Source organism: Amborella trichopoda, chromosome 10 (assembly GCF_054954075.1).
Source record: "Amborella trichopoda isolate Santa Cruz 75 chromosome 10, AtrichopodaSantaCruz75HAP2 v2.0, whole genome shotgun sequence".
Classification (NCBI taxonomy): domain Eukaryota; kingdom Viridiplantae; phylum Streptophyta; class Magnoliopsida; order Amborellales; family Amborellaceae; genus Amborella; species Amborella trichopoda.
In genome coordinates, this window is record NC_142345.1 from 40,274,671 (window position 1) to 40,300,293 (window position 25,623).

At 35.8% G+C, this 25,623-nt stretch overlaps 2 protein-coding genes and 2 non-coding genes across 5 annotated transcripts; 3 read left to right on the plus strand and 1 right to left on the minus strand.

The window, feature by feature from the left end:
• The first annotated feature begins 801 nt into the window (after positions 1 to 801).
• Positions 802 to 8,754, plus strand: SLD5 (DNA replication protein-like protein). Its single transcript, XM_011625023.3, has 8 exons — positions 802 to 1,236; positions 2,005 to 2,189; positions 3,365 to 3,487; positions 3,584 to 3,663; positions 3,970 to 4,079; positions 4,409 to 4,484; positions 4,919 to 5,094; positions 8,488 to 8,754. The coding sequence occupies exons 2-7, from the start codon at positions 2,022 to 2,024 to the stop codon at positions 5,013 to 5,015; spliced, it is 654 nt and encodes a 217-aa protein (XP_011623325.2). The 5' UTR covers positions 802 to 1,236; positions 2,005 to 2,021; the 3' UTR covers positions 5,016 to 5,094; positions 8,488 to 8,754.
• On the plus strand, positions 6,412 to 6,495 carry LOC148780228 (small nucleolar RNA snoR118). Its single transcript, XR_016043494.1, has one exon. It is a non-coding gene; the product is annotated as a small nucleolar RNA snoR118 (small nucleolar RNA).
• On the minus strand, positions 6,710 to 6,812 carry LOC148780229 (U6 spliceosomal RNA). Its single transcript, XR_016043479.1, has one exon. It is a non-coding gene; the product is annotated as a U6 spliceosomal RNA (small nuclear RNA).
• A 6,556-nt stretch (positions 8,755 to 15,310) lies between the features above and the next one.
• On the plus strand, positions 15,311 to 24,729 carry LOC18433996 (uncharacterized). 2 transcript variants are annotated; one of them, XM_088848880.1, is made up of 2 exons: positions 15,311 to 16,822; positions 23,260 to 24,729. In XM_088848880.1, exons 1-2 carry the CDS (start codon positions 16,814 to 16,816, stop codon positions 24,133 to 24,135), a joined length of 885 nt encoding a protein of 294 aa, XP_088705006.1. In that variant the 5' UTR covers positions 15,311 to 16,813; the 3' UTR covers positions 24,136 to 24,729. The 2 variants fall into 2 exon arrangements, with proteins under 2 accessions (XP_088705006.1, XP_011623257.1); XM_011624955.3 differs by having other exon boundaries at positions 15,311 to 15,975.
• Positions 24,730 to 25,623: the final 894 nt, after the last annotated feature.

The window sequence follows — 25,623 nt, forward strand, 5'->3', positions numbered from 1 at the left end:
CAAACAAAAATTAAAAATTGTATGATATAGGATATGTTTTGAAACTTGAAATCTATTAAGATATAAAACTTAAAAATAAGGACAGGGCTTGGAGATATTTTTCCTAAAATTCTAATTGGCATAAAGGATCCGGTTTTTATGAATTGCTCGACTCATATTATTGGGCTCCCTTGAACACCTATTATTTGTATCGCTGTTGGATCCAAATTTGTAGTTTTCAAAGTCTACATTATGACGATCATTAATATAAAAAATAAAATAAAGTTTTAAAATATTTTTATTAGAATATTTTCCTATCCATTGGATAGCGAATGGACGTTTGTTTGTGATTGTGCACGATGGTGAGTCCGCGAACTTACAAAAGGCCTTTTTCAACATAGAAATAGAATGCCCCCTTTTTTTTGTGGTGCGGTTTGTATAGAGCTAAGGCTCTAAACAATTAAATTAAAGCACGCCTTTAAATAGTATCGAGAAATATGGTTTTAATATTGAAGATCTTTGTGATAGCCTTGAAATATAATTTTATTTTTAATTATAACATTTAAAACTTAAAAAATAGTGTAGATCTAGCGGATTTATGAAAGCTTGAAAATTGACAGTAAAAAAATGCGTTGTAATATGCATGATTTTCAAAAATTAAAATCTATTTTTTTCTCATGTTTATACATCTTGACATCGAGATGATCAATTTGAGGATATTTTGGCACCAAAACAACATCTTCTAGTAAAAATTTTGAGTTTGTCTTGAATTTGTTTGTTTAGGGCCTCGGCTATATATAAAATTTTTATAAAAAAACCATTAGATTTCGCACTGCCGCGGGAGAATCTCAGCACCTTGGTTGTCACGTGCAAAATGAAAGGAAATGCGATTGTTTCCCGCCTTTTTCCTCTAAGGCCACATTTCGTAACCGGCAAAATAAAGCTGAGAAAACGCATTTTTCCGATCACTGCGTATTTCCCCGGTTCTCTGTAACCCCAAGGTTTTCTCTCTCTACCTAAGCGCGCGCTCTCTCTCTCCACACCGTGGCCAAGCCCCTCTTCTCTCTCTAGCCTTACCCATTTTTCCTCTCTCTAAACCCTCCATCTCTCTGCTCTGGTTGCTATCTTTGTCTCTTTTCTCTCTGTAACCAGCTTCTCTCTCTCTCTCTCTTGCTCTCTTTCTTCTAGCCCTTATTTGTGGCCATCGGCTCTCGTTTCGTCCCGTCCTCTCCCTTCAAACCCTTGAAGAAATTTCAGGTATTTTCTTCAATGTTCTTAACTTTCTTTGTTATTAATCTTCATTGTTTTTAATTGCTTTCAATTTGATATCAGGGCTGTGATGTTTTTTCATAGATTTGCTCTGATATTTGGAAAATAGTTATGCATGGACGCATAGCATAAAAAATTGTCTATACTTTTGTAGTGGTGCTGAATCATGGAGCTGAAACTTTCCCTACAGGGTTTAGCATACAAGAAACTGTGTGTGCATTCTATTTACAAAATGAACAATTTGTTAACAGAATGTGAGGTTATTTTGACTATGACTGTGCGGTTGTTCTTTTGGTGCGATGTGAGGTGGGTAAAAGCACACACTTTTGAATGCGAATTTGATGAATCACATTTTAACACTGCGCATTTTAGGGCCACGATTTGATTGTATAACTGTTTTTGTTCATGCGTGTCTGATGTGGGGTGTCTCTTACCCTTGTTAATGGTTTGATCATCTGTCTTTTCACCTCTGCAAATGCAGTGATGTAGGGTTTTTACCCTTGTCAGCTAGCTTTGGTTTCGCCATGTGCTTAGGTTCTCTTGTTCTTGTTCCCTTAAAAGTGTATGGTGATCTTGGTTTTCCAAACTTTTAATCGGGCTAGGCTTTTATCATAGGTGGCCTTTTATTATTTTGCTACTCATGGAAATTGCCTGTCATCTAGGGTTTTCAACCCTGTAGGTGAAGTAAACTTTGACCGTGCTTGCCTTTTTGTTTTTCTACCCTTACAAATGGTCGATGTTTTCTGCTCATTTAAGTGAGCTAGGGTTTCACCATGGCATCTGGTTCTGAGGATACATTTTGGACTCAAGACCCTGAAGTTGCTGCTTCTACTGATGTTGAGCTTCTTAAACGTGCTTGGAGGAATGAGAAAGCTTCACCTGAAATCCTTCGTTTCGAGGAACCATTGGTTGAGAGAGTGCGAGAACAGATTGAGCTGTTAGTAAGTTATCAAAAAGCTTGATTCCTTGAGCTAAATTTGTTTAATTTTGAAAGAACTTACGCTTCACATTGCTTCCTATTTTGTGCTGAATCAATGTGACTTTGATGGATTGCTCTATGGGCCATGAGTTTATAAGTATTTGTTTTGTGATTTTCTGGAGTGTAAACTTAATCATAGATGAGCACTCTGCTATTGTCCCTTGGAAGCATGGTTTACTTTTAATTCCTCAGTCAGAAGACTACTTGGGAGGATTTTTTTCAATCCAAAATTTTGGGAACCACCTAAGAATCACTAGATGATTATTCTCAAAAGAAAAAAAAAAAATGAAATTTGAGTTTTCTAACACTTAGATCTCACCATTTAAAAATTGGATGGTCTCTATTCAATCCAGAGACATTATTTTTTCCAAGTGCATAGAGGGTGCACTTCGGGATTTTTTAATTCAGGTTAATTTATCGGTTGAAGACAGGATGTTCCTCCAGGAGTATAATATCTTTTGGCACTATACAATAAGCAGAAGTTAGTGAATATTCACCATGTTAGTGAACATTCATCCTGTTCTTCACTTGTCTGGGTACATTTTTGGGATGTACGATTTGATAAAACAGAGCAGACATTTTGAATCATTTTTTATGGAGTGACAGATCTTCATATCTTTCCAGTTGTTATCAATAGCTGACTTTCGTGCCAGGTTTCTCCACATGATTTCCAGTTCATGCAATTCTCCCCTTTTGGAAATCTGAAATGTATGTTTTGAGAGTCACAACTGCGGGTAAAGTTTTGTATATAACAAAATATTAATGCTGTTAACCATTAAAAAGGGTCGCTCCCTAGTGCCTAGGCAGTCATTTAGAAGCAGGGCAGTCTCTAATAGTCTGATTGTATAGGTATATATGACCTGTATTACATACATCCCATATGATGATATAAGCTATTTGAAATTCTTCTCCCACTTCTATTTTGGAGGTAGAAATACAGATGTGTGGTCAACCACCTTAGCCCTGTGGTATGGACATTGTTGCTTTAATCGATCTTTTTTTGAGTTTAAATGCTGTTTGTACCTAAACTGAAAAGTATATAAGACCTTAGTTATTGGTTATGCACAAATTTATCATTTGAGTTTTATTAAGGACACATATGGGAATGATTTTGGCTTGGCGGGCTTGTTTCTTTAGGAACAAACAGTGGAGGAATTAAGAGCTGAGGGCAAAGATGAACTTATGATATCCCTCTATCAAATGGATCTAGATCGCACATTGTATCTATTGAGATCATACCTGCGGATTCGGCTTCAAAAGGTAAGTGGCCGTTATTATGATTGATCTTTTTAATTGTGGATGTTTCCATCCATCATGGTGAGTTCTATGAGTCCTCTTGTGAAATCAATGCTACAGATTGAAAAATATACACTCCACATTTCAAAAACGGATCTTTGGGGCAGGCTCTCATCACAAGAACAGGCTTTTGCTCAAAGGTCACATCCTCTCTCTCTCTCTCTCTCTCTCTCTATATATATATATATATATGTGTGTGTGTGTGTGTGTGTGTGTGTGTGTGTGATGAAATTTGTTGATACTCTTTTACTCATCAGAGTGACCCATGATGCGCATTGTTATAGTGATGGATTAAATGTTTAATGTGTAAATTCATGATTTTATAGTGGAATGCATAATGAATTACTGGGTTTGGAAGTCATATAATTTTCTTATTACTTTTTGTCATGTTACTTTGTTTATTACCTTCTGGTTGTGAATTTTGAATACATTCAGTTTATTCTCAGGTGTATCATTATCATGAAAGAGCATCTTGAGCAATCTGTATTAGGCAAATTACCTGATGGATACAAAGACGTATTGAAGCAATCCCTAGCAAGTGAAGATGATGACATGGGTAACCTTACCAAACATCTCTCACAATCATTTTGTCATTAAATTAGCAAATAGGGTGCCTGGACCACTGGACAATGTTAAATGAACACTAACATACTATTTTTATTCTGAACACAACATTATCCTAAATGAACATTAACCTTATTGGCACCAAAGAGATGAACAAATTTCCTTTTTGTTTTTTTTTTTTGGCCAATAAGGTTGATATCAAATATCTTGTGTGGAGCATCTATAGATGCAATGCGTAATGTTTTAGGCTTTTTACATGCATTTGGTCTGCAAAGATGCCATCTCTGCTCATGGTCTGATGTGACAATTTTGCATCTTCAGTTCCCGAGCCTCCCTTGGACACATTTGTCTTCTGTAAAAGCAGAGGAGATCTCGGCCCTTTCCAGCTCGACGATTCGTATGTTTTAGTGGCATTATTTTTTATTATTATTAGTATGAAACAATTTATAATTCTGTTTTTACTTTGTAATTATTTGGTTAATCAAGTCCCTTGTATACAATCCCAGTAATGTCACTTGTATGGAATGATTATGGAGAACTGGTTCTACCTTATCTGTGCTAGAGGGTGGAGGGGGGGAAGGAGGTCACTTGCTACTTGTCTTGTCATGTTCTGGTGGTTCCTCCAACACAATATTACTCCCCACACCTTCCCTTTCTCGTTCTCTCAGGCATAGTTGAAGCAGAATGGGTTCTACCTTATAATTCCTCTTTAGTCTATACTATGATTATTATTGTTTCTAGCAAAAAGGATTATGTCATTTTTACTATTGCGATCTAAGCATGGCATGTGCCCTTACCTTTATGTACTAATTTCTGGCTGCTGTATCCCAGTGATAATCCCATTGATATGGTCGCTGATGACCTGTGGATCCTTCGATATAAGCAAATAAAAGAGCTTGTACATAATGGACGAATTGACCTTTTCTGAAGAACATAATAAGACGCTGAATACGTTTGAACTATGTGCCATGATCCAATTGATGGTGTATACCAGATGCTGCTTCCAGGTTCTTTTCCTTCTCATCCAAATTCCTTTGAGCATGAGATTTATGAGTTGTTTTTTATGTTTGTCTAAATTGGAGTCTAAAGTTTCAGTTTCCTAGTTGGTTTTGGTTGACGTCAGGTGATTATTTTTGTAAGATGTTGTTTGGGCCTTTATAAAAAGGACCCGGTTCTTATGAGTCCCCTGTTCATGCGGGCTCCCTTGAACACCCATTATATGTATCTTGGATCGATATGATCTACACGATGATGATCATGAATATAAAAGATACAATATAATAAAATAAAATTTTAAAACATTTTTATTAGAATAGTTTCCTATCCATTGGATAGGAATCTTTAGTTGTGGATGTTCATCTTAAAGATGGATGTTTGTCATTGTGTGCGCTAGTGAGTTTGCTGACTCACAAAACACTTTTTCTTATAAAAATTGAGAAGGGGGATTAGGCTTTGCACTTGAATTTTGAGTAACTGCGCTCATCTATAATCTCCAGACCCTTCAAGACATAGATGAATGATCTGAAATGTAGAAATTTGTGCTGTCACTGAAAATTTGTTTGTAGAAACTTTCCCCCAAATGAATATAATAATTCAGCTGGCATGTATCACTTTTAGTTACTTCTTGATGCGTTGGTGTTGTGCTTGTCCTTGAGACGTGTGAGTTTGAATTTGTCACAGTTTTGTCAGTGGGCTGAAGTTTTATATTTGGTTTCACATGTTTCATTAATCTGGGAAATCAACCCTTTACTGTTCATATTTTGGTTGCTGCTATCTCTGAGTAACAAGAATACAGTGTTTCTCTATTTGACCTTTATGTATGTTTTCTAGTTGTAAAAATGTTTGGGCTCTACTAAAATTGTGAATAGACTTCTATTAAATATCAATTCAGGGTTAGTGAAAACACACTTAGAACCTCTGAAAGTTACAGAGCTAATTAGATGGTCATCTTTTATCATGGGGGTTGGTGTTAAAGTGGTCAGTTGACAGTGTTCTTTTCAAGTGAGAGGACCCAGTTTCCGAACGTTGTTGTCTGGACAAGAAGAGGTCATAGGTATTGGGTTTTTCAGTGATAGAATGATGAAAAGCATAGGTCTCTGAGCAATTTATGCAAATTGATGAAATTGCATTCCCAAGCAAGAATTATCTGGGCTACATAAACTTTCTTCATCTAATGTTTTTTTCCTTTTCTGTTTTTTTTTTTTTTTTCTTCGTTTATTTATTTTTCTGTCATTCTTACTGGAAAATCCAAAAGTTGTTTTGATTTTATATTGTTCTATCATGCTTATAGTCTTATCTTTTGAAAAAAAAAACAATGTTTAGGTTGAAATGATGAAGTGCATTGGGCTCTGATCAATTTATGCATAAATTGAAGGAATCACATTTGCCTAGACTGCATTGTATGACTCAAAGAACTTCATGTTTTCTTTTCTCTTTTCTTCTTTCCTTCTCTTTATTCTGTTATTATTACCTCATTCTAGTTTTGATTGTTTATTATTCTTTGATGCTCAATAGCCTTGTCCTTTTTAAACAAAAATGTAATAAGAATATTTAGTTTAGTAAGCATTGTATAACTTTTGACTTTCTTGAATTCATGTTTTCTTTTTTTTTTCTTTTTGCTGCATTGGCTGGGACCATTCCTCATTTTGTGCTTGTCATCCTTGTGAAGTGGCCATTCTGATCTCCTTTGTAACGTTCCTTTTTTATCAGATATGACTGAAGAGATAGAAATTGAATTTTTTACCTCTTTGTTCTTTCTTTTTCTTTCCTTTTCTTCATTTGAAGATACTTTGTCGTTTCCCTGTTCTAGTTTTTAACTATAGAATGATGGATTAATTTTTTATTATTAGTCGTTCTCTGATGGTCACATATACCAATGAAACTGAAAGGAAAGTCGATAGGATAGCTATTAGACCAACAATGCTTATGGGACGGAATGTTGGACGTTTAAGAAACAACATATCCATAAGATGAGTTTTGCTGAAATGAGGATGTTGAGATGAATAAGTGGCACGACAAGAAAGTATAGAATTCAGAATAAACACATTCAAGGGAATTTAGGTATGACTTTAATAGTCGATAAGATGAGGGAAAATAGACTTAAATAGGCTTGTCGTGTGCAACATATGCCTAATACAACACCAGTTAGAAGGTGTGATTTGGTTCAAGTGGAAGGCTCTAGAAGGGTTAGGGGCAAGCCCAAAAGGACATAGATGAAAGTAATGAGAAAAGATTTGGTGACCTATGTTTTTGTTGAGGATAGCCCTTGATAGAGCAGCATGATAGAACTAGATTTGTGTAGCCAACTTCAAATAGTTGGGATAAGGCTCGGATGATTATGATGATGATGTTGTTCTCTGATGTTTAGTCTTGTCTTTTGAAAGCAAAACGCACAGTAAGAGTATTATGTTTAGTTGAGTAAAGACTACCTATTACAATAGAAATGCTTTGGGCTATGAGCATTTTATAGTTTTTAGGATGAGAAATGCATTTGCCTTGACGGCATTGTTTGACTCAAGTGCTCTCACAATATTTTTTTCTCTCTTGATGATGCTTGTTTCTTTCCTTTTGTATATGGTAACGCCAATAGCATGTCTCTTGAGCTTGTGCTTTTTTCCTTTTCAATTTGCTTGTAGAATTTTTCTTGTATTAAGCTTTTCTTAAGGACTGGCATCAGCTTTTCTTGTGTTTACATTTTACCGTTATGCAATTTAAAATATTTCTTCTTTTTAAGGTTTTTTTCTTATTCCCTTTTCTGTTCACTTTTTTTTCCATAAAAACTGAAGATTGGTCTGTTCTTTCATGATATTGACAAACTGGTTTATCTTTTTAGAGAATGAAGAATCTAATTGGTTTTTAGACTAAAATTTAGTCTATAATGACACTACTTAATGGTCTTGATGTGGGCATATCGTGGTTTTTGAGCAATTTATGTATCCTCTGATTGTACCACTAATGCATATGTCAACTTTTGCATTTCTTGAACTCTTCTATTTGCTCGAAGCGCATTAAAACTTAATGGAGATGCAATTGGCACGTGTTGGCATCATAATCAAAATCATGCTTATGCTATTAGAATCCCAATTTGTACCATTATTCTAATTTAATGTTCTTTTATTTTTCTCATATTTTTCTTGAACTTTGGTTTTTCTATCAAATTTGTTTATAAATACTTTCCAAAATGAATACTTTTTCTGCTACTCTTATATACAAGTGATTTTATATGGACTCAATGAGAAAAAGAAAAAAGAAAAAAGAAAAACACAGGAGTCGCACATTGTGTAAGACATACATTATATTGCATTTGCAAACTTGAGTCTAGATCCTGATTATTGTCATTTTTTCAAGTGGTATTTACTGTAAATCCTTAGACAATTAACCTCTTGCATGTGTTTTTGCAGGGTTTACTACATGATAGTTCATAGATGTAAGAATGACTATCGACTTGTCCAGAAACATATGGAGGATGGATCATGGGCCTTGGTGATGTTGTTGATCCCTTGACATTTTCTGTAAAAAACCTTTTATCTTCATTGTCGAAAATGAATACCTACTATGACTGTATGTCTACTTTTGGTTTTCTTTGCAAGAAAATGTGTCAATTTTAATCAAGAGTTTTATCTTTGTGAGCATTCTCTTAATAGTAATCTTAAGTTTCTTCTGTGAAATATTATTGAGGTGCCTTAATTATTTGATTTAACAGAGTTATTTACATGTATCTTTGTCGAATCATCAAAAGAGGTTAAGTCAAGCTTCCATGATGGAAATCCATCTTCCAAGCATTCTTATGCTAGGAAAGCAAAATTTCTGGCCTTGTTATTGTCCTATAAGAATGGCAAAAACAGAATTTCTTCATATTTTTGCTAAGTAGAAACTTGTGTCTCTGATCTTCATTTCATGATATACCACTGTCTTTGAAGACCTTTTGGTGGATTGACCTTCAGATTAAAAAAGTTAGATTTTAAATGTAAAATATCCCGCTTGAAGAATCGAATGTTGTAAAGCACTTCCACTCAAATCTGAGTTCTCTGTAAACATGAGCTCTAATTTCTTCTTATCCTCCTCTTCTGTGATGGTTTAACATTCAAAATGAAGACCAAGGGATTTGTGATGCTCTTGTTTTTGAATAGGCATCTGTTCTCTGTTCTAACGCAACCGCAGCCCCTTTCCCATATACTATTGGTAGTTGTGATTACTGGATATATTGAGTTTTGCTTTAGATAAAATTCTGCTTCAGGTAAGAAACCACTTCAAATAAGCTTTGTTTCAGGTAAGATATCATCAAAATGGTCAAACCACTTTATAACTAAAATATCATCACAATGGGCGAATTAACTCAGGTGATTGCTTTTAAAGGAGTCATTCATGTGCCTCCATTACGCGAGAGGTATCTTTTAAATTTATGCCTTAACACAAATGGGTCAAAATATCAAGGTGTCATTTATTCTTTTGTTTCCATATCAAGAGCCATGAGATGGAATTGGGCTTGTACTTGAGTGGTTAGCAGTTGATATTTAATACCGCTAACCAAAAAAAAAGGGAAAAATTTATATAGAGATGAGGTCCTAAACAATCAAATTAGAGCCTATCAGCCTACCTCAAACATTTCACTAGAAAAGGTTGTTTTGATGCCCAAATATCTTCCAATTGATCATCTCGACATCAAGATGTATGGGTATGAGAAAAAAATGAATTTCAAGTTTTAGAAAGTGTATTTTGTAATGTATTTTTGGACCTTCAATTTTCAAGATTTTTAAATTTTTATAGATCTGCTTGATCTACACTATTTTTGAAGCTTTAAACTTTATAAATAAAAATGAAAATATATTTTAAAGCTATCACAAAGATTTCCCTTATTGAAATCACGTTTTTTTATGCTATTTGAAGGTAGGCTCTAATTTGATTGTTTTCCCTTATTGAAATCAAATCACGTTTTTTGATGCTATTTGAAGGTAGGCTCTAATTTGATTGTTTGGAGGCTCTATACAAACCACACCCAAAAGAAACTACTCCCCCCAAAAACAACAACTCATCTCTTAGGGTTGGCAACGGATGCGGCCGAGTGACCCAGACTCGGACTTGGACCTGGACCTAGGCCCGATTGGATCCGACTCAAAAATTACAATATTTATGTATTTAATATATTTTCATAAATTGAAAAATATTGGACCAGGGCCTGGTCCTAGATCCGAATGGTGTTTGGGTCTAAAATTTGGACCTAGAATTTTTTAACCCATACCTAGACTTAGGTCGAGTTTAGCCATCGAGTCCATGACCACCCCTAAGATCTCTGAGGCTTGAAACTCATAACAATTAGGTTTAGTAACTTTTACCATTTGGCTCGGTGTACTTAACTAGAGTCGAATGATTCCTTTGCTTGGAGAGATTTCAATAAGAAAGCATTGAAAGAAATACCTATGTGATCTTTTGTCGGAGAAATACAAATTTTTTTTTTAAAAATAATAATAATCACCCCTTAGCATTTTTTGGCAACAAGATCACTCATAGATAATCTTATTACAAACAATAGAAATTTCAAAAAATAAATAACACATCAATAAAATAAATCTCAACTACTTGATGCCATTCATATAACCTAATACTGTGCTTGAGAATATAAAATAAAGAACAAGCAAATAAAAGAAAAGATGCTGAAGATTACCTCAACCGGGCTTTTTACATCACCACATCCAATCGCGCGGGATCTGTGGTCTAGGTTTAATCTCAAACCGGGATAGCTGATTTAGGCCAAACTATGTAACAACCACTAAAATCTCTCTTAAATCTTAACCCCCAAAATTAACTTAGGCTTTCTTCTAATTTTCCTTTAGTTTCTTCTTAGGTCTAGAGAGGAGAGAGAGTACTACCTAGGGTGACTTATGGGGTGAGAGATCTAAGCCATCAATTCCATAGATAGACCATCAAAATTATGGAAGGAGCTTGGACCATTATCTCCCTTTCTTTAAACCATTTTTCCATCAATATATTTAAATAAAATAAATATCATGCATTTCATAAAAGTGCATGATCCATCTCACATATTCCATAAAGATATGTCAAATATTACCATGCAAATAAATATTACCAAATGTAAATAAAATAAGGTCAATATTTACTATTTATTCAAATTGACCATATGCCTTTAAAGCAAACTTGCTATAAAACAAATAAAGCCATTATCAATATTTTCCTTCCAAGATTTGACCACATGCCACAAATCAAAGTTACAATAACTTAAAGACTTAAGCATAAAGCAAACAAAGAATTCAAAAGGTGGGGGGCGTGCCACCCTTTTGTGGCACATGTGGGCCCCCACCCACATGCCACATGGTGGGGCCATGTACACTTTGGGCCCCCATGAAATTTTATAAAAAGTTTTAAAATTAAATAAAACGAATTAATATATATTTGAATTTTTACAACTTTGTAAAATCAATAACTGTATTTTTATAAGTCCAAAAATCATAAATAAAATATTGAGAAATTCATAAAAATTCAAATAATAAAACTAAAATCAATTCAATAATAAAATGAACATAATTAAATTAATATGATGGGAAACAGATCCATATGGTTTTAGGAATTCAATCTATAATAACGGGGTACTCCACCTTCAACTGTGGACTACAGACCATGCTAGTTTTATCGAACCGACCCAATGTTTCCCATGACCCACAGTCCAAGCAAGGGCTCATTAGCGGGTCACCAAAGTCAGGCCAATGAATAAAGGGGTCGCAATCCCAGTCTGTGGATTACAGGTCTTCTCCTAGAGACGAGTCAATGACACCACGACCTGATGCAACCATAGCTCTATGACGCATAGGGGTATCTCTCACACATGCATATGCTTCACCCAAATGTGGATATCTGGCTTTCCCGAACGATTTATTAATATGCATGACGTGTGATGTAACATGGATGAGGTTTTGGCCCCCGTCTCAGTAGGCCTACCATCACACACAAAGGTCACACAGTTCCTCGGTTCACTCATTTAAGCATAAGCTCCGACCTCATCAAAGGTTAATCCAAAACCCTCACCGATTAATTCTTTATACCCAGGTACCTTGGGTTTTCAAACCGACTTGCCGAGATCGATAAGCACAGTCCGGTATAAGCAAACATTATTTGCTTAGTATGATCCTCGAGGGACCACACTCCCACTGAGTTTATGTTTCACTATAATAAAAGTATTTCAATAGACGCTCATAAGGCTTTTAAAGGCTACATAAACCCAACAAGCATGCCCAAGGTAAATTTTAAATTAGTATTTCAAAATCCGACGATTTTTAATCTGGATTGTAACCTAGATGGGAATTACTGAACTGTTAACTCCTATCCCCTCCCGATGACCAAAAAAAACCCATTTTATATATATATATTTTTTCTTTTTTTGTCCAATGTTATTTTAGGTCATTTTAAATCTTCATCCCATAAATTTTATTTTATTTTTTAAAAACTTATCTTTTACTATTTTTTCTAATCATCGATTAAGACCAATAAAACTTGAGTATAGGGCTGCTTAAGTAGGGTAAACTACCGTAAAATCTCTAGGATTCTAACCATTTTGGCGATTTAACTACTCAAGAAAAGTTAATCGGCTAAAAACGATCGTTATTTATTACAATATCAAATTTTAAACTCTTAAAAAATTCAAAATATAATATCTCGTAATAGAAGTTACATAACAATAGATTTTAAACGGAAATGATTTAAAGGATCTTCCTCCACTTATGTGTGTAGGACTCTAAAAGATCACCATTAAATTTAATACGGATCTATAAAAAAAGTCAAGTTCTATACTATATGATAACTTTTTTATGGATCTATGTCAAATTTAATGATGATCTTTTTGAAATCCTACTTGCATAAACAGAAAAAGAGTCCCATATAGAATCATTACTCAATTTTAAATTTAACTTACTTTTTTTTTTTTTTTTTGTTTTAAAGTAACAGAAAGGGGAACATGAATTGCAATGTCCGAGGCGCGCCGGCAACTAATAATACCATTCGATCGATAATTTCGCTGCATTTGTATTGGATCGATGGAGAGAATATATTTGTTATGCGTTGGTGGGGTTGGTGTTGAGATCGAAAAGAGGAGAGAGAAAGAAGAAGAGTTATAGAGAAAGGTGGGGATTGGTGATGAGAGAGAAAAAGGAGAGAGAAAGAGAGAGAGAGAGCACACATCCCTCATGCATGGAGAAGTGCACTCATCTCTCATGCATGAGTTACAGGTGTGGACTGCGTACAATTGAATTGGTGAATGATGATAGGCCGCTTTGCTCTCTCTCTCTCTTCTCTCTCTCTCTTTTGATCCATTGTTTGTGATTACTGCCCTTTTTACTCCCTCTTGTAAGAAATACTTACAAGAAAGATATGCTCCACTCCTTGTTTGAAAACTCAGAATTACCCCCAAATCATTTCGATATGAAAATAGTTTCTACAAAGTGTTAAGCTTGTAATTTCAAAGTAAGAAATTCTGCAAAGAGAACTCTCCGATATTGAAAAATCTTCTCAAGCTCGAGATATATGTATACGAGGAAAAAAAAAGTACTTTAAGTCTTAAAAATAATGTATTTTTTATTAAATTATTTGGAGCATCTATTTTTAAGGGAATGATTTCATACAACTGTCGTTGTATAGTAGTATAATGCATGTATATTAAAAAACCATGTTAGAGATATTTGTTTGACACAAGTTTTTAAATGCACACTCTTTTCATTTTAAAAAACAATCACATAAAATAAAATTTTGAAAAAAACGCTTTAGAAAGTGTTTTTCTAGCCTAATTAATATAAGCCGTCTATTTTAGTGAGATGGTTAGATATAAGCCTCAGAAGGACTTTTTTTATTTCTAAAATTTTTATGTAGTGTTATCATGATTATATTAACAATGCTAAAAAACAAAAAAATGATTTTGAATTTGTTAAGGCCTTGATCTTGAAATTGACTAAATGGATGATCAAGATTCATTGTTGGAGGGTACTAATTTTGACCTAGGGTAAAAATTGATTTTTTTTTTTTTTTCTTTGTAGGATTGATTATGAGAATGAAGAGAATGTGTGTGCAAAATTTGGGATCATACAAATGGCAAAAACATGGTTTTCTAGAGGTTTGGTTGCATTATACTACTATACAACTGTTGAATGAAATAATTCTCCCTATTTTTAATAGTTTTTAGTATTTGTAAATATTTTCAATTCGTACCATTTTAAAACTTTTATATTTTATGGCTAGGGATAAAATAGATTTTCAAACCATCGTAAGGTTTCCAATAGTGAAACTAAATCTCCATGAGGGGATGCAATCAAATTGGGTCAACTCGAACTGGGTCTGAATCCATTTTTTATTTAAAAATAGTTTCTATAATAAAAATAACGTGCACCCAAAAAATTCATTCAAAAAGAGTGTTCTATCTCTTAAATATCCTCCAATTGACCATCTCGACATTGACTTGTGTAGATGTGAAAAACAATAATTTCAAGCCCAAGAAATGGTGCATTTTGTAATGCATTATTTGGACTGTCATCTTTCAATATTTTTACGTGTTCGTGAATCTACTGGATTTATACTTTTTTTGAAGCATTTAAATTTTATAATTAGATATGAAGGATTTTTGACACTTGAATCGCATCTTTCGGCATCATTTTGAATTGCCCCTTACTTTGATGGTATAAGGCGCCAACCTTATGCAAACACCTTAACCTTTTTATTTGTATTTGCATAATATTTATATTTCAGACTCTGAGGGATCGACATCAAAGTTGTTACTTTAGAACTTGCAGGAGAGGACAATGGCCCTTTAAGGTATGAAATTTATCTATTTCAAAACTTGAAGGTTCAAAGTGATTGACTGAATATCAGAAATAACTGGCTTCGGAAGGTTGGAAATGTAGCCTTTTAAAGCTCGACGTGAATTCGTATTCGTAACTTCTAACTTCGAAATTTAAAGTTGGAAGGCATATTTTTTTTTTAAATAAAATAAAATTTCTTTATAATTAAAACATTAGTTAAGAGATACACGAGTATAAAATTCTTTAGAAATTTCATTTTCCCATTAAATAATCCGAGGGAAATGGAGAAGCCTGGCTCTTTCAGTTTTGCTTCAATTTCAGCCTGCGAATATCTTCTCGAAATATTTGAATAGTATGAGGGCCATTTTGGTCACTATGTTTTTACCAAAAAAATGCAGAGAAAATCACAGAGAGAAGAGAGAAAGACTTTGACAGAGAGCGAGAGTAAGAGAGAGACGTAGAGAAGAGATTTTAGAGAGAGAGAGGTAGAGAAGAGGTTTTAGAGAGAGAGTCAAAGAGAAGTACCGAGTACTGAATCCTGGAGAAGGCAGATAGAGAGTACCGGACTGAAGATGTGTTAGGCACTGATACAGGTTACAGAGAGAGGAGGATTTGATTATTTGAAGTTACAGTTTAGAGAGATAAAGACGATTGAAACCGAAACCTAAGAGCAGAGGAACCATGGCGTTGAGGAAGGGGAGCCGGGTGGAAGTTAGCAGCGATGAAGATGGCTTCAAGGGTGCCTGGTTCACTGCAACTGTGACGAAAATGGTTGGAAAAACCAGAATCATGGTTGAGTACGATAACCTTGTGAGTGACGATGAGAATGGGCCATTGGTTGAAACTTTGGAGATTGTCAATGTGAGGCCATTGCCTCCCGTTCCTGATACGCCACATGCTTTCTCTCTCTACGAAGAGGTCGATGCTTTCTACAATGATGGCTGGTGGGTCGGGGTGATTTCGAAGGTGGTTGCAGAGGATGGTTCGAAGTATGCTGTGTATTTTAGGAACACTCGCGAAGAGATGATTTTTGAGTTCAATCAGATGAGGGTTCATCAAGATTTCATTGATGGCCATTGGGTCATGGCTTCACAGGTATCAGATAGGTGCCCTCGCTCTTTCCCCTTTTCTCTCTCTTGATGTTTTGGGTTGCTTTCATTTTCTCTCTCTAGATTCTCAATACTTCCCCTATCTGCTATTTCCTTAAGTTATGGATGCAGTACTCTCTCGCTTACATGCTAGTTCTTTAAGTTATGGATGCAGTTCTCTCTCTCTCTCTATCTCCTACATGGCTTTAGGAATTAGGCTTGCAAGGTTAGAGTTTCTCCCTCTACACTTTGTGAAATGGGTTTTCCCTCTAGAAGTTTCAGTACGCATGTTCTCTCTCTCATTGGGGTTTAGGCATGCAAGGTTGATAACCATTTATCTCTCTACAAGTTCTGGTCTGCAATGCCTATATCTCTAGGGGTTTAGGCTTGCGAAGGTCTGGCTTCTCTCTCTGTCTCTCTCTTCCGTTCGGATTTCTGACAAAATGAATGCGCTCTTTTTCTACCTTCTGCGTTTTCAATTTCTCTCTGTATGGTTCAATCTTCGAATTTTTGCAGCGAAACAAAGTGATTGTTCTTTCTCATACCTACTCACCGAGGGCTAAAGCTCATAGGTTCTAAAACAGTGTTTCCAGACTTAGACTGAGTTACTTGGACTTGGTGGAGGCCTGTATGCCCTGAGTACGTTGTACAGTGATAGAACAGATTCTTTCTTTCTCCCTAAATCGGCCTTCTCAGAAAAGTGCACTGCCTTCCTCTCTCTCTAAAAACAGGGCATCACCCTGTTTGTCTCCCTCGAAACAGGCAGAAGCTTTGCAAATCATCTCTCTCTTTCTCATGAGATTTTGGGCTCTAACTTGAAGGAGCCAGGCCTCTCAAAAGTGTGGATGTTAAAGGTAATGACTCTGAGCTGGTCTAGACTGGTTAGGATTAGGGTTTGTGATTTTAGGGTTCCATCAAATTCCCGGAACTCGAGGACTAGCTCTGTGGCCATTTAGGCATTGCCTGATTCTTGGCCATTTGCAGTGGTAGACTTCAGCTGGCCATGGAAGCCTGACTCCTGGGCATTTCCCATGGTAGACTTCAGCCCTCCATGGAAGCTTGTTGGGAGGATCTTGGTGCTTTTTAGGGATAGAAGGGCCACTGCATCAATTGCAGGGAAGAAATGGAGAGAGAGGAGGTGGATTCTCTCAACTGAAGCTGACTCCATTGAGTCTACGTCCTCGCCCTGGTGGGGAGGCGAGTTCTCGTCCCCACACAAAAGCCCTCTACAAATATTTTAGAGCAAATGTAAAAACTTTTTAAAAATAGAAATGATCAATATATTGCTTAGAAATGATTTTGATAGTTTTAAGGATGATTTGGGATCGTTCGTGATTTGTTTCCTTTATTTAATTTTTTGAACTGGTCTAATAATGGTGAGGACCTTAAACATTCCCTTAACCTATCCCAATCCCGGGTAAAGGAGGTGGGTTCCGTTAGGTGGGCAACTAGCATAAAATTTTGCCACATCTTTTCACAAATCCTGTACCCATGTGACTTTTTGGTCTTATTGAGGGCATGACCCTTGATAGAGAAGAATGGAGGAATTGGATCCCCAAATCATTGGGATATGGTTTGGATGATGATGATAATGATGATTTAATTTTTCTGAAATATTCAAGTTATAAATCAATATTTTAAGTAGTTCATATTTTGTGCTTTTTTATCTTCTTTAGCCTTCTAATGATTTCTATGTACTCGAAACATTTTTTTCCTAATTTTGATTATTTTTAACTTGACCTAGTCCATTTGGAAATCGTCGAAGTTACTTTCCGCAGCCAAGGTCCGTGTACCTTGGTGGATGCAAGTCACGAAACACTGCCCTGGAACTTTGAGAAGGTGCAGTATAGGGATTTTATAAGGTATCATTTCATGCTTTAATGTCAGCCTGTGCTTCTCTGCTACATTAAGAGGGTGACATAATAGCAAGCTTCAGCGAAAGAAGGGGAGCTTTCCCTCTCTGCTAGGGTTTGAAGAGACATGGAAAACCATACTTTTCTTTATCCCCACTTTCATGAGCTATCCTAATACAAAGTAAGCATACATGGTGATATCATGTGATGAAATGCTTATTCTAAAGACTAGAGCTCTCTGGTTTTAGTTCTAAAGAAGAACTCTCCCGCCACAAAGCCCAATCCCAGCTTCCTGGGTGTTTTACATTCTTTTGTTCCCCCATTCTTTTGGGGTGTATAGGACTCTGCCGTGTCCACTCAGACTCGATCGAGTTGTACTCTGTCTCGGGCGAAGGCGGAGTTCCTAGCCCGAGTTGATTTAAAAAACATAACAATAAAATGATCTATAAATTTTTTTCTGCATTCTCCGTATTTATTCTGTTTTGGGCTCCATTTTTATGAAGTTTTGGCTCTTGTATTTATCATTTGGGGTTTTTCTAGTTTCTATGAGTGTGGGGATTTTTTGGGTGTTTTTGTGGCTTATGTAGTTATTTTTCTATTTTGGATGGTTGGTGCTTATATCCGTGAGAATGGTTTCAATTTACATTTTCATTTTATAGTTATGAGTATTTTCTTCTGGTTTCCTTTCTTCCCTAGTCTGTGGTCTATGATGCACATGTACTTAAAATGTTACATCAGTTTGGTTTTGCTTTTTTAGTTTTGATAGTTGTTTGTTTTTCTTTCCTGTTTCCTTTATACATGTTCTGGTTCTTACGTTTTTCTTGTTCACTGGCTTTCTTTAACTGGGCAACTTTAAGAGTGGTTTTACTGTATGATTTGATGGTTTCTAATGCATTCTTTTTAGGTAGTTGATCTTTCTAATCTCTTGGTATTGTGTGGTTTCTTCTCAACTCTATTGTTGTTCCTCTCCCTATTTGATGATTATTGATAGCTCTCTTTATGAACTCTTCTTAGTATTCTGATCTGATATATTTCTATGCTTGTCAGAGCCTTAACTTCTTTAGTTTTTGTGTGGTAGATCTTCATTTTTTGGCACATGTTAGATCTTCCTTTATGTATGTTACGGTTCTTACGTTTTTCTTGTTCACTAGGCTTCTTTAAGTGGGTAAGTTTAAATATAGTTTTGCTGTTTGATTTGATGGTTTTTAATGCATTCTTTTTCAGGAGTTGATCTTTAATCTCTTGTTATTGTGTGGCTTCTTCTAACCTCTATTGCTCCTCTCCCTCTTTGATGATTGTTGATAGCTCTCTCTATGCATTCTTCTTAGTATTCTGATTTGATATATTTCTATGCTTGTCAGAGTCTTAATTTCTTCATTTTTTATACGGTAGATCATTTTTTGGCACATGTTATCATCAAGTTTTTCTCCTTTTTTCATCAAATTTCGAGCGTAATAAATTATAATCTTAAGTGTCTCTTTCTTTAGATGCAGTAGATATGGAGTAACCTATGTGGTTCTTCATAGCCAAAAATAGGTTTCCAGTAAGGTATATAATTCAGCTATGACGTATGGAATGGAGTTTAAAAGTTTTTCCCCAAGCCATAATGTTAAATTGGACAACATGGGTCTGTCATTTCTTGACTTTAAGCAATGTCCATGGTAGACCCCAACCCAAGTTCACGTTTGATAGCTTGGGGTGGTTGTGACTTTTTTGTAAAAAAAATAAACAGTCTCATTGTACACTTTTTCAAAGAAAAACTTTAAAACTCCATCCCATATGTCGTGGCTAAATTACCTACCTTGTTGGAAACCTGTTTAGTGGCTATGAAGAACCACATAGGTTACTTCATATCTACTGCATCTAAAGAAAGTGAGACTTAAGATTATAATATATTACGCTCGACATTGAGTGAAAGAAAGGAGAAAACCTTGATAATAACATGTGCCAAAAATGAACATCTACCATGCAAAAACTGAAGAAATTAAGACTCTGACAAACATAGAAATATATTAGATCAGAATATTAAAAAGAGTTCATAGATAGAGGTATCAACAATCATCAAAGAGGGAGAGGAACAACAATGGAGTTGAGAAGAAACCACACAATACCAAGAGATTAGAAAGATCAACTACTTAAAAGAATTCATTAAAAACCATCAAATCAGACAACAAAATCATACTTAAAACTTGCCCACTTAAAGAAGCCCAGTGAGCAAGAAAAACGTAAGAACCAGAATATGTATAAAAGAAGATCTAACATGTGCCAAAAAACGAAAAAACTGAAGAAATTAGGACTTTGACAAGCATAGAAATATATCAGATCAGAATACTAAGAAGAGAGCTATCAACAATCATCAAATAGGAAGAGGAACAACAATAGAGTTGCGAAGAAACCACACAATACCAAGAGATTGGAAAGATCAACTACTTAAAAAGGATGCATTAAAAACCTTCAAATCACACAACAAAACCACACTTAAAAGAAGCCCAGTGAACAAGAAAAACGTAATAACCAAAACATGCATAAAGGAAACAGGAAAGAAAAACAAACAACTATCAAAACTAAAAAGACAAAACCAAACTGATGTAACATTTTAAGTACGCGTGCATCATAGACCACATACCAGGGAAAAAAGGAAACCAGAAGAAAAAGACTCATAAACTATACAATGAACAACATAAACTGAAACCTGTCTCACTGATATAAGCATCGACCATCCAAAATAGGAAACTAACCCAGAAAACCCCCACACTCATAGAACCAGAAAGGCACAAATGATAAATAAAAGAGGCAAAACTTTATAAATATGGAGTCCAAAGCAAAATAAAAAAGGAGAATGCAGATAAATTTTATAGATCATTTTAGAGTTATATTGTTTAAATCAACTCAGGCCAGGAACTCTGCCCTGGCTTGAGCCGGAGCGTAACTCAGTTGAGTCTGAGTGGGCATGGCAGAGTCCTAAACACCCCAAAAGAACGGGAAAAAAAAGGGAAGTAAAACACCTAGGAAGTGGGGGGTGTTTTACTTCTTTTTTTAAGTAGTTCATCTCTTAGGTGCATTTTGATATTCCTGGGAAAGAATCACTCAAATATTTTATGTTCCATTTATCTTTGAGTAAGATATTTCTCTGCTATTTTGTTGTATCTTTTATTGAATTTGCCTGCATTTCTCATGGACTACTTTGTATCTTTAAATGATTCACTCTTGCTTACTGATTATTGGCAGTGTTCTACCTTAGTTTGAAAGACATCTGGTCCAGTCGTTTCACTAACTTTTTTGCATTGTATGTCATATTTATTGGCGGTCTAAGAAGGGTGATGACCTTAAACATTTCCTTAGCCTGTCCCATGCCCGGGTAAAAGGGCTGGGTTGTGTTGGGTAGGCAGCCAATGTAAAATTTTGCCAAAAAACTCGTCATGAATCCTGAAATGGACTAGGATTTGTGTAGCCAACCCAATTAATTGGGAATAGGCTATGATGATGATGATGGCGATACGATTTTGAATGAGCTTATATGATGGGATGATGCATGTATGGATTGTACAATGCTTTATGTTTTATATGAATTGATTCCTCTTGGCCTTGGAGGTGAGTTGTGTTGTGTAGGCAGCCACCGTAGAAGTTTGCTACATCTTATCATGAATCCTGAATCTATGTTACAGTAACTTTTGGTTTTACTAGGGTATGACCCTTGAGAGAGAAGAATGAAGGAACAAGATTCATTTAGCTAACCCCAAATGATTGGGACAAGGCTGGATGATGATGATTGCTCTTTCCCCCCATGTACTTCTAAGGAGACCGCTACCATTTTTTACCGTATATGTGAAATGGGGTGGTTGGAGATGTGTCATTGACTAGGCACAAAGTCCAAAATAAATTTTCTTAAATGTTATGATGCATTTCAATCGGTCGGATTTCACATCCAATGGTTAAGAATGACTACGACCTCCTTGTACTGAAAATGAATGGTCTTATAGTATACAGTCCCCTATGAATTTTATTAAGAATTATCCTTCAATGAACTCTTGGTGACTTGCCAAAACAGAAAATGATGCATATGAGGCAGCTTATATCCTAGAAGGGATCCCTGGAGATGTTTGCTATCAGTATTCAATTCCTCATCCAAGTTTGTTTTCCATGTATGCCTTATATGTACCCATAGAAAAATGTGCTTAGAGTTTATGGATTTTTTATGTACCATAGTGGAAGTAGTTGAAAACCACCAAATGGTTGTCACCCTCGCTTTGCTTGACCAGTGTGATAACCTGAATTATAGGATAGAGATTGTGCAAGCCTAGCTTTCCCAGGAAAGGAAAACAAAGACAACCAAGTAGCTTCTAAAATAGGTACCCACTTGAAAGAAAGTTATAACTGCCGGCCATTTTGTTTCCTTTGAGCCTCCTACAGCTTTGGATATGTAAGGGCCATACGACCATTCTAGAGCTCCTAAAGCTCTTAAATTGTTCCGAACCATAAATAAGAAAGAAGGATACACATATTGTGTTTGTCTTGTAAAGGTGTTCCTTTTCACTCTCGAAGCGATATTTCAACTTACTTGAATATGACAAATTTTCCAAAAACAGTTGCTGTTGTGATGTCTATGCTATTATTTTTCCCATAAATCTGGGTTGCACATTGAAATTCTCTAGATTGAAGCTTGTGGAATTTTGTGCTCCCTCTCCTATTGAAAACACTCTAAAACTCATAACCTATGTGAACAAAGAGAAAGTATATCACGAAGGTACTAGGTTTTGGCATGTAAAACTTCCGTTCCTTTTTGTCTTTTTATTTAATTTTTATAAGATATACAGCTTCCGTTCAGCCCAATTCTAATGTGAATCCCCCCTCCTATGACACCTAGGCACAAGTAAGTGGGCTCCTAGAAATTGCGTGACTGCATGTTGTAGCAACTCTGGCTGCTTTCTTTTGACCCTGAAGGAGGAGTGGAATGAACTAACTTGTTTAATTCAGAAGACATTAAGACTGCTTCAAAAAGTAATCACCCACTCAGAAAGCCCAGGCAGTTGAAAAATATGGTTGACGGCACAATCATAAATAAGAAGGCATGACATCCAAAATAGAAACGAAACAGTAAATTTTCAAGAGAGGGAATGGTTGGTGAGAAACCAGAAAATTAACATTTTTCAGTTTTTCATCTAATGGTATCGTTTTTGTCACAAAGCATATCCCTTTTTGTTCATTGTTTCATGTTCAACCAGTTAAAACTAGATGGGAGACAATATTTCTCAATTTCATAATGTGAAAAAAATTCTTTCTAACAATGTTATTTTCACAGATTTGTGCCAATATGTGCTTTTCCCTTATTTTGAACTCCTAGTTTCTCTTATTATTGGGATTTGTTTCAAAAGAACAGAACTATCCATGAAAATTCTGTATTTCGCACTCCTTAACTGTGCTTTCTCTCTTATATTTAGAAACTGTTAGCAGAAGAACAACCCATCAAAAATGAGGACTGTATTCCTCATGGTAACTGCAGCACAACTATTGAAAACTGTGATGGGGTTCCATCCACTGAGCCAAAAATGGACCCCGTGGTTGAAACTTCGCCACTTCAAGTACCAGAACTGAAGAAATGTGGATCCAAGAAAGGGAGAGGTAAGAAACATTCACTTTCTCCCTCATCCTCACTACCTCCGAAAGGCCCTGAAGAACCTGAAGAAGAGAACGATGATTGCATTATAATGGAGGCTATTCATGCTCCTGAAAAAACCAGTAGAAAACGTGGAAGAGGAACCCAATTGGATAAGCCTGTTAAAACCCCAACTATTAGAAGGGCAAAGATGAAGGCAGAAGATGATGGAAGGATGGGTGTGGTCGCCCCATCTCCAGGGGTGAATCCAAGCCAAAACAACAAGAAATCAAAGACCAAGACCAAAGACTTGGTAAAGAAGACAAAGAAGGGGGAAGATAACGGAAGCACATGTATGGCCGCCCTATCTTCGATGGTGAATCTCAGCCAAAACAGCAACAAAGCTAAAGATTTTGGAGAGGGAGAGACTGATGGGGTTAAGTTTGATAGGGTCATTGTGAGCATCCCTCAAATGGGGGTTTCAGAGAAATCAAGAGCTGATAACTTGACCATGCTAACTGGGACTTGCAAGGATTTGAGTTTGGCTGCTTATTATCTTGTTCTTCAAGCCTTGTATCTTCAAGGTGATCCCAAATGGGGCCATGAGGTGCTGCTTGCTGAGCTTCGAACTGCGCTAGCAATCAGTAATGATGAACATGTGGAAGAATTGAAGCGAGTTACTTCTAACAAGTTCATCGCTACCTCGTTTCTTAAAAGGTGATAAATCTGTATGGAGCATTCTTTATGGGATGGATTTTGTGGGTATAGTCATGGCTTGTGCTTCTTGCAAAAAAGGTGAATTTCGTTTGTGGTGGTCAAGACGGTATTGACATGTTTTCTTGTGATGTGAAAGGAAGTCTTACATTAGGGTGGTCATGGAATGTGATTTTGAAGGTCCTTACAGTTTTTGGGGCTCTTTTAGGTAAGCTGCAAGGACATTTTGAAATGGTTGGTTGGGGCTGTGAATGTAGTTTCTGGAGGATATATAGCTTGTTTCTTGACCTGTGCGCTGATACTGATTTCAGAGATTGGTGGAAATGGTTTTTGGGTTTCTTTATGTGATATCTGGAATGCAGGTAACTAATTTCCATCCCAAAAGATGACTCGTTGCTCTTTCAGGTTTCATGCCCAATATTGGGTGGCATGTGGAATAATATTAGAATTGAGTTTTAGAGTGAGAAATTAATAGTTTATGGCTTCTTTGTGATATGCTTTAGTCATTGATGTTAATGGTCGATTGAGTTCTTTTGTAAATGCATGTGGTTCTCAATGCATAATAGTATGATAGTTGAATGCAGATGATTTGGCAGCCAAATGAGATGTACTCCATCCACATAGAGTGTGTGTGCTTGCGCGTCTGAGAGAGAGAGATGGCTTGGAATTTTCTTTTAGATGCACATAATTGAACTTATCAAGTAGTAATAAAAGTTGGACAAGGTAATCCATTAATATCCCCTGAATTTGACTTTTCTTTTTTTTTCAATGGCTTTCTAGTTCTTTCTGTTGGGTTTTCGGCAACTGATCCTTGGATAGGCTGGCCTAATTGAAGAAAAGCAGTGCCGGTAAGAAAGCGCTTCGCTTGGTTGCCTACCAGCAAGCAAGAACGAAAGCGCTTTCTTTTTGTATTAGGGCCGACCCAAGAAACATAGAATAGGCCAAAACATCAACACTTGCGACAACTCAGCATTTTGAATGTGTATGGTCTTGGGAGACACCTCTCGGGTGCTCTAAGGCCAGACCTGTATAATTTTAGTTTAGGATTTTCTAGTATCATCTATATCATTAGTGTTATTCAAAATCACCCACATTAGAAAATCCTAGAAAATCATTTGGGATTGAGATATACCAATATTATGTGGGATTGCTATTAACTAATGAGATTTTTTTTTCCTTAGAGTTGGTTATTGGGATAAGTTTTATTTGGATTAGGGCCAGACCTGTATAATTTTAGTTTAGGATTTTCTAGTATCATCTATATCATTAGTGTTATTCAAAATCACCCACATTAGAAAATCCTAGAAAATCATTTGGGATTGAGATATACCAATATTATGTGGGATTGCTATTAACTAATGAGATTTTTTTTTCCTTAGAGTTGGTTATTGGGATAAGTTTTATTTGGATTAGAATGAATTTGAGAGCTCATATTTAAAGAAATAAAGATTAATTTTTTATAGAAGTGAGTTTTATTTGTGAATTTTTTTTTCTA

Bases quoted from the DNA above. Each gene is read 5' to 3' on its own strand.
- SLD5 (XM_011625023.3), top strand. From the start codon at position 2,022: ATGGCATCTGGTTCTGAGGATACATTTTGGACTCAAGACCCTGAAGTT. The intron at 3,488-3,583 runs GTAAGTGGCCGT...TCAATGCTACAG, and splicing joins TGCGGATTCGGCTTCAAAAG to ATTGAAAAATATACACTCCA. The intron at 4,080-4,408 runs GTAACCTTACCA...TTGCATCTTCAG, and splicing joins AAGTGAAGATGATGACATGG to TTCCCGAGCCTCCCTTGGAC.
- LOC18433996 (XM_011624955.3), top strand. From the start codon at position 15,562: ATGGCGTTGAGGAAGGGGAGCCGGGTGGAAGTTAGCAGCGATGAAGAT. The intron at 15,976-23,259 runs GTATCAGATAGG...TCTTATATTTAG, and splicing joins ATTGGGTCATGGCTTCACAG to AAACTGTTAGCAGAAGAACA.